The 9,105-nt window shown below is 42.6% G+C and overlaps 1 protein-coding gene across 2 annotated transcripts in view; it reads right to left on the reverse strand.

Moving 5' to 3' along the window:
• LOC122543072 (dihydropyrimidinase-related protein 2) overlaps positions 1 to 8,224 on the reverse strand; it is a 30,329-nt gene extending 22,105 nt beyond the window's left edge. For both annotated transcript variants that reach the window (XM_043681295.1, XM_043681294.1), the window contains exons 1-3: positions 7,984 to 8,224; positions 7,010 to 7,098; positions 6,720 to 6,904 (exon numbers count right to left, since the gene is read on the reverse strand). In XM_043681295.1, the coding sequence (XP_043537230.1) occupies positions 6,720 to 6,904; positions 7,010 to 7,098; positions 7,984 to 8,022 (313 nt within the window). In that variant the 5' untranslated portion in view covers positions 8,023 to 8,224. The remainder of the gene's footprint in view (positions 1 to 6,719; positions 6,905 to 7,009; positions 7,099 to 7,983) is intronic.
• Positions 8,225 to 9,105: the final 881 nt, after the last annotated feature.

The following is a 9,105-nucleotide window of genomic DNA, read 5'->3' on the forward strand; positions in this document are numbered from 1 at the left end:
CAAAACTGGAAGGTATGACCTGGTGGACATCATGGTTGCAAGGGGATCAGGTTTGGGAGCTGAATATTCCAAGATAAACATCCTATTGAAGAGATAGGCAAGTGGGTAGAGGAGGGTAGAACTGCCCTATTAATAAGACATGAACTTAAATCAATAGTTAGAAACGAAGTCGGGTGAGATGGTGCAGAATGTGTGGGGAGACATAAAAGGTGACAAAACCATAGTTGGAGTTCTGTACAGGCCTCCAAATAGTAGTCAGGAGCTGGGGCGCAAGATACACTACAACATAGTAAAGATGTGTGGTAAAGGCAAAGTTACAGTGATCATGGGAGATTACAATATGCAAATAGACTGGGAAAATCAGGTTGGGAGTGGATTGCAAGAAAAGGAATTTGGGCAATGTCTACGAGATGTCTTTTTGGAGCAACTTGTGGTGGAGCCCTTGCGGAACAGGCAATGCTGGATTTAGAGTTGTGCAATGAGGCAGACTTGCTAAGGGAGCTTAAGGTGAAGGAATCGTTAGGAGGCAGTGATCATAACATGATAAAAATTACTCTGCAATTTGAGAGGAGAAGATAGAATCAGAAGTAATGGTACTACAGCTGAATAAAAGCATGAACCATGAAGGAGGAGCCGGGTAGAACTGGCTGGGAGAGGAGCCTAGCTACAAAGACAGTGGAACAGCAATGGCAGCAATTTCTGGGAATAATTCAGGAGGCAGCAGAGATTCATCCTGAGGAAGATGCAGCATGGTACAGGGACAACCATGGCAAAACAGAAATCATATAATGTGACGAAGAGCAGTGGGAAACCAGAAGATTTGGAAGCTTACAAAGACCACTGACCGAAACAAAAATAAGGAGGAAGATTACATAGGAGGGTAAGCTAGCCAATAACAAAGGAAGACTGGAAGGAGTTTCTTTCGATATATAAAGGGCAAAATAGAGAGACAGATAGACGTTGAGCCACTGGGGAGATAGTAGTGGGGAACAAAGCTGAGGATTTGAATAATTACTTTGCATCAGTCTTCACAGTGGAAGACGCGAGTAATACCCCAAAAATTCCAGAAAGTGAGGGGGCAGAGCTGAATATGGTGGTCATCAGAAAAGAGAAGCTGCCAGAAAAGTTGAATGGCCTCAAGGTGGTTAATCACCTGGACCAAATTGACCACACCCCAGAGTTCTAAGGGAGATAGCAGAGGCATTACTGCTGATCTTTCAGGAATCGTGAGAATCCGGGACGGTCCCAGAGGACTGGACAATCACTCACAAGACACCTCTTTTTAAAATGGACTAAGGCAAAAGACCGAAAACCACAGACCTATTATAGCCTGACCTCAGTCGTGGGTAAAATCCTGGAATCCATTGTGAAGAATGAGATTTCTGAACACTTGGAAGTATATGGTAAAAATAGGGCAAAGTCAGCATGGTTTCATCAAGGGGAGGTCATGCCTGAGAAATCTGGCAGAATTCTTTGAGGAAGTCACCAGCAGGTTAGACCAAGGAGAGCCAATGGAGGTTATCTACATGGACTTCAAGAAGCCTTTTGACAAGGTGTCACACAGGAGACTCCTGAGTAATGTGAGGTTCCACTGTGTCAGAGGCAAGGTGCTCGAATGGACTCAAGCTTGGCTGTCAGGCATCAAGCAGAGTGGGGGGTGAAATGGTCCTTCTCAGGATGGCAGCCGGTGGCAAGTGATGTTCCGCAAGGCTCAGTGTTGGTACCATAACTTTTCAGTTGAAACATTAACAATCAAGATTAAGGAACTGAGGGCATTCTGGCTAAGTTTGCAGATGATACAAAGACAGGTAGAAATACATGGAGCATTGAAGAGGCGGAGAGGCTGCAGAAGGATTTGGATATGTTCAGACAGTGGGCAAAGATGTGACAGATGGAGTACAACATGGCCAAGTGCAAGGTCATGTACTTTAGTAAGAACAACAGAAGCATGAACTATTTTCTAAACGAGGAGACAATTCAGAAGTCGGAAGTGCAAAGAGACTTGGGATTTCTAGTCTAGGATTCTCTCAAAGTAAACTTGCAGGTTGAGTCAGTAGTTCAGAAGGCAATGGCGGCATTTATATTGAGAGGACTTGAATATAAAATCAGAGATGTACTTCTGAGGCACTAAAAGGCTCTGGTCAGAGCAAATTTGGAGAATTGTGCAGTTTTGGGCCCAATACCCCAAGAAAGATGCATGGTTCTGGAGTGCGTTCATAGAAGGTTCACGAGAATGGACCCTGGAATGAGAAACCGAACTTATGAGGCATGTTTGAGGTCTCTGGGTCGATATTCAATAGAGTTTAGAAGGATGAAGAGGGATCTAACAGAAACATGAACACACTGAATGGCATCGATAGAGTGGATGTTGGGAAGATGTTTCCATTGATAGGAGAGACTAGGACCTGAGGGCACAGCCTTCGAGTGAAGGGAAAACCTTTTTGAATTGACATAAGGAGAAACTGCTTCAGCAAAAGAGTGATACATCAATGGAATTAATTGCCACAGAAGGCTGTGGATGCCAGGTGATTGAGTATACTTAAGACTGAGACAGATGATCCCCTTGATCCTCAAGAACCTAAGAGTAAAAGGGAAAAAGCAGAAGAATGGGGTTGAGAAACTTATCAGCCATCATTGAATGGTAGAGCAGACTCGATGGCTGAATGGCCTAATTTCTGCTCCTTTGTCACATGGCTTTGTGGTCTCATTAAGGCAGCCTCACAATCCAAATTTATAAAAATTGATATGGTAACTAATTCAAGGTGTGCATAAACATTTGTAGCTCTTATGCCGGTTGCCGTGGGTGTGGGTATGTTGCCGAGCTGGGAAGTTGACCTGCAGCTGTTTTGTCTCCAGTCTCGGTGACATCTTCAGTGCTTTGGAGCCTCCTGTTAAGTGCTGCTGTACTGTCTCTTCTGGAATGTATTTGGTTCCATTCCTGTTGCCAGTTCTGATTGTTTGTTGTAGTGGCTGGTACATTGGATCCAGGTCAATGTGTTTGTTGGACGAGTGCAGTGCCTCCAGAAATTCTCTGGTTGTCCTCTGTTTAGCTTGCCCAGTGCACTTTTTGTTGTAATCAAACTTATGGACCTTGTCTTCGGTATGCATGGCTACTAGGGACAGCTGTTTGTGGTGTTTCGGGACTAGTTGGTGCTCGTGGATATGGATTGCTAGACAGGGACCAAAACATCTGCAAATCAACTTTCCAGCTCGGCGAACATACCCACAACCACGGCTCCATAATTCATTCTAAGAGCACATAATCATATCTAATGTTTTGGAGGGGGACATGCATAAATGTCTTATCAAACCAATTCCCAAAGCTAACCCTTTTTAACCAAGATGAAAATCACAATTAAAAAAATTTGATATTTCTTGGAAGTGTTTCAGTCTATCAAGTTCACAGATAATGCAGGGCACAAGGGTCAAGAACTACACAGCACTAACTACAAAAATATACGATAACAATAGGTAAGTGATGGATTTTGCTTGTCAGATACTTTTAGCAAAATCCAAATTTAGACAAAAGGATTGGGTGTTTTTTTAAATCAATCTTCTTCCCTTCTTTCATGAAGGCATTGATTCATCATTTGTTTCCATTACCATGCATGTTCCTTTTGCTTTCCTATGTGATGCTAAACAAAGTTAGCCAGACTATTTGTTGGTGGAGGTCGCAAAGTCAAAGTGCAACTCTCTTCTCTGTTTGACACCTGTCTGCAACAGCCACTACTCTCCCAATAAGACTAAGGGATCTCGCCCAAGTTATTTCCCTCTCCTTAATTTAACTCAGAATAAGGCCAATTCCAAAAACTTCAAACTGATGCTCCCACTGGATCAACAACTCAGCAGAGGCCTGGGATCCATTCTAACTGAATGAAGATCACTGCAGTAAGGCATGCACTTTAATTTCTGCTATTTGCAGTCAGTTGCAAATGCAGTCAAGCTCTCAACATTATTCAAGCTAGATGTAAAGAGCAATCAACCTTCACATTGCTTTGACTCCCAAATCTTTTGCATGCAGTTGCACACAGTCATTCTCAGCAACGTTGCTTGATTCAGCTGACAGGAGGTGGTCTGAAACAAGCACTCTTGCCAAGGAATTTTACATACGGGAATTCATCTTGTCACACACTTCATAAATGACACAGCCTGGCTGATAAAAGTAGATGACGCCAAAGATCATTTGACCCAACCCCTGGTTGGGACTTCAAATTGGGCTTAAGAGCAGACAGTCCCCTGCACCCAGTCCACTCCAGCCTGACTTGCATTTCTTCTGGATCCCAGAAGTGCAACCTTTAAAACAACTACATAAGGACTGAAATTTTATGAAATTATGCTCAATTTCATTCCTGCTCATTTTCAACATTGCTTCCATTTCTGATGCAATGCTACTCATTCAGTACCTTCCATGAACACAGTGAAACCCACCCTTCATTTGATGGTTTATAATTTCACTCAAGGTAGTTGGCCTTCCAAGATCAACTTCTGATCTCTTCCGAACTACTCTATTTCACCTGATTACGACTTTGAATGATGGGGTAAAAATTACACTGATGAGATCAGTTGCAACAAAGTCGTATATGTTTGCCTTAGAGGCAGAATACCAAAGGTTCACTGGTCAGATTCATTCAATGTGGTCTCTATTTTGTATAAGTTTTAGGAATGAAAGGTGATCTCATTGAAACCTTAAAAATTGCTTGAAGCGTCAGACAAAGCTAAGATATTTTGTCTGGCTGGTGATTCAATGAACCCGTGCTCAAAATGACAAACTAAATGGATGCCAATTCAGAACTGAAAGGGTTCTGAATCTTAGCAATTTCCATCTACGAAAACTGTGCATGCCAAGTTGTCACATGTATTCGAGACAGAGACCGATAAGTTTTTGAAAAAAAACATCAAAGCATTTAGTTAAGATACAGACAGAGTGGAGCCAACATAGGAAATCAAACTTCATGTTTGTGGATTGTGCAGCAGGCACCAAGCACACAAAGGCCCACTAAGTGCAACACTTTCTGATCTTCATACGCAAGAAGAAATCAAAACAGGATCATCAAGGCTCTTGTAGCCTTCAATATAACAGTAACTTTTCCAGGAAATGTTTGTGCACAGCCTCCAAAACTGTGGGTCATGACCTGAGATTTTGATGATCACGAACTCTGTGCCAGCCCTTGGACTCAATCCTAACACCTGCAACGCCTGTTCAAAACCTCTTTACTACTGGTGATTTTGGATGAATAGACATATCTTTAAGGTTAGATCCTTGCAACATTAATAATGTGGTCTTTTTTGGGAAAAATCATCCTGCAATTCAAACATTCCCTACATGATGGAACCTCATACAGTGCCACCACCGCATCATCCCAGCTTTCCCTCAGATCTCTCCCCAAAAATGGTCTCACATTTTACTTTCTCCCATCTTCTGCATGCTCTTAAATCTTTCCCTTCTTCACTCTCAATGTTTTGCTCCTGCCCTCCTCAAGATGACTCAGCTGTGGTCACAGCAATTTTGAAGTTTCACAATGGGAAAAATTTTGCAAAGTAGAGGGTGACCAGGTGTATTAAGTGCTACCAGGGTTTAACTGTTTTAGCCTCCTTCCTCTTTTCAAAAAACATTCAGGCCTGATTCCTCTACTGTGCCCAAGAATTGCCACGTGAGCACATTACCAGAGGGCTGCCTGCGGTCTCCTCTACATTGGGGAGACTGGATGCCTCCTAGCAGAGCGCTTTAGGGAACACCTCCTGGACACCCGCACCAATCAACCACACCGCCCTGTGGCCCAACATTTCAACTCCCCCTCCCACTCTGCCGAGGACATGGAGGTCCTGGGCCTCCTTCACTGCCGCTCCCTCACCACCAGACGCCTCGAGGAAGAACGCCTCATCTTCTGCCTCAGAACACTTCAACCCCAAGGCATCAATGTGGACTTCAACAGTTTCCTCATTTCCCATTCCCCCACCTCACCCTAGTTCCAAACTTCCAACTCAGCACTGTCCCCATGACTTGTCCTACCTGCCTATCTTCTTTTCCACCAATCCACTCCACCCTCCTCCCTAACCTATCACCTTCATCCCCTCCCCCACTCACCTATTATACTCTATGCTACTTTCTCCCCACCCCCACCCTCCTTTCACTTATCTCTCCACCCTTCAGGCTCTCTGCCTGTATTCCTGATGAAGGGTTTTTGCCCGAAACGTCGATTTTACTGCTCCTTGGATGCTGCCTGAACTGCTGTGCTCTTCCAGCACCACTAATCCAGAATCTGGTTTCCAGCATCTGGAGTCATTGCTTTGACCTAGTTTGCACCCAATAGAAGCATTATCTTCCTTTTTGACTTTCAGGGGACAAGAAACAAAAAGAAAAAGATCAATATTTGACAAGTTAGACATGAAAATTATCAAATCTGTGTTTGGTGGGAGTAATAGGAGAAGGATATAAGCAATTGAATCAAACAAAGAGGTACATCTCAAATCTGGACCAATTACTTATCTGCTCTAACAATAGCCAAAACTACACGAAACAATCAGTACTAGTTGCACGAAACCCATACATTTCTAGCTTTTCATAACGTAACGCATTAGTTGATCCATTAACTCCCTGACCAAGTTAGTTGCTTACAAATTTACCTCAGTAGACTTTTGCAATTACTTACACTAAGGCTCCACATATGATGAAAATTAACAAAGTGAAAATGATTATTGAAAATAAAACAAAATCTTACAGATCATGGTTGTGCCCCCAGCCAGAGCTGCTTTTGTTCCTTGGAAAAAGTCATCAGCTGCTGTCATCCCTTTGACAGGCATCTGCAGGCGGGTGTGGACATCAATGCCACCAGGAATAACCATTCGTCCATGGGCATCAGCAACTTTCACCCCACCGGGTACGATCAGATTTTCACCAATCTGCCTAGGTACGTGACAAACAAGTCCGTTTGTGTTTTAAAATGGAAGGATTTATTGATTAAAGACTTCTCTTAAAGACTTAATACAAAGGTGAGCAAAGCCATCTTACTTGATCAGACCATCTTCTACGTAAATATCAGCAAAGAAAGACTGGTCATCATTGACGATTTTTCCTCCTTTTACTAGCATGCGCTCACTCTGGAAGAGATTTTGTAAAGACTGACATTCTTTAGCAGTTTCAAGTACCTCTGCTCCTCTGACAAGTGAGCATAATTTATCACCAACATGATTCTAAAATAAAACCAAAAGCATTGCATGCAAACCTGCACCATTTCTACCAAATACCAACAGATTTTTATCTTCCACCAGTTTGATTTAATTATCTATGAAGCCAGGTAATATTTTTCCTGAATGACTACATATGAGGTCTAAATCTATTACGCCACCTTGAATTTTGCAGACAACTATAATCAGCATAATCCAAGGCTAATTGTGACTTAATTTGAAAATACAGCACAAATGAATGAGTTTGAAGTAAAATTGATCATAAACAATAAAATCACAAGACTGAAATCATACTAAACACCATAAAATTAACAAAATAAATCGGTCATTTTTGGTGGAGCTCCTGAGGAGAAAAAGAGGAAATGGTTACTGTACGTGAAACTTATAATGCATTGCGTTTTGGAAGGATTTGACAATTTCTCACCGTTGAACAAGCATTATTTTTTGAATGACGTTTCTATTTGTTTGTCTAAACATAATTTAAAAAGCAAATCGTATAATCATATCATACTCGGGGGAAAGGGCGGAGAAGAGAGACAGAAAAATCTCGCCACCCGCCTCTGTGCAGCCACCGCCATTATCTCCTGTAAGGGTTGCACAGTCGCTGTCCTTGGTCCCACAAAATGAAAAATACGTTATTGCTGGATTTAGATCATGTAACTGGGCTCTCGAAACAACATTCGAACACTGCATTTAGTCAGGTATTCTGGATCGGTATTTCTGTCTGAAATTAACATGAATGCAACGCTATATTTTTAAGAACAACCCCTAATATCCATAATGGCCCTGAATCCTTACCGTAATACGCGGGATGTTTTTCTTGCCTTGATAAGACATGACTGCACTGATCAGCGGATTCGAACACGAAAATGCTCAATGCAGTAGCTGCAGCTACAGACCGGTTGCGATTCTTCTTAAATAACGTATTTTTTTATGCCTCTTGCAGCCTCCTCTTTATGGCCGACCGTTTCCAATTGGGAGACAGCCCAACAAGAATAGATGAGGCTGCAGCTACAGGCATGCGCTTCGCCGCACCCAACTTTAAGCCAAGTCCAGCCCCTTTACTGTCCCGATTGGTTTCAATCAAATCAACGTGCGACAAGGCTCTATCTTGGCTTTGTTTTCAGCCATGATCATCTGTACAGCTTGACAGAGCATTCGAGAAACTATGTTCATTGGGATGACTTGTTTCCTTTGTTGAAAGTGATTAGGCCTTCTTTTGCAAATTAGAGTGGGCATGAGAAGAGTGAAAATCTGCAGCAAGACTAAACAACCCAAAATAGTTTCGAACTTGCCTGTCCTGACACAATTCGTCGTCCGCGACATGCAACTGTCCGCCATCCCATATGAAAGAGACTGGCCGACAAACCGAGTTTCTTGTCCCAATACTGAGAGAAAAATCAGTCGTCGGACTCAAAAACGTTAACTGTCTTTCTCCCATCACCGATCCCGTCATTTCTGCTGAGTTTCTCCAGCATTTCCTCCTTGCACTTCAGATAACTTTAGTTTAGGTTAAATCCGAGAAATGGAGTTCAAGGTCTTCTCAAGATTGTAGTTAAGAATTTCGTGACCGGGATTGACGACAGAAACCCTGGATTAGCTGCCAAGCCAATTCTTTAGTCTCGTTTTTATCTGACGTTTAATACTGTTACTTCGTTGTTTTGTTGACTGGCGTTTTGTTAATTCATGCTTAAGATACTTCAGCTTTGGGTTTGAAATACAGAAGACAAGATTAAATTTTGTTATTACTTTCTTCAACTGGTTCACTATGGTCTTTAGGAAACTGCCATCCTTACCTGTTCTGGCCTCTGACTCCAGACCCACAGCAATGTGGCTGACTCTGAATCGCCCTCTGGGCCATTAGGGATGAGCAATACAATCTGGCTGAGCCAGCAACATCCTCATCCCACAAATGAATGA

The sequence above is a fragment of the Chiloscyllium plagiosum genome, chromosome 42 (genome assembly GCF_004010195.1).
Source record: "Chiloscyllium plagiosum isolate BGI_BamShark_2017 chromosome 42, ASM401019v2, whole genome shotgun sequence".
Classification (NCBI taxonomy): Eukaryota; Metazoa; Chordata; class Chondrichthyes; order Orectolobiformes; family Hemiscylliidae; genus Chiloscyllium; species Chiloscyllium plagiosum.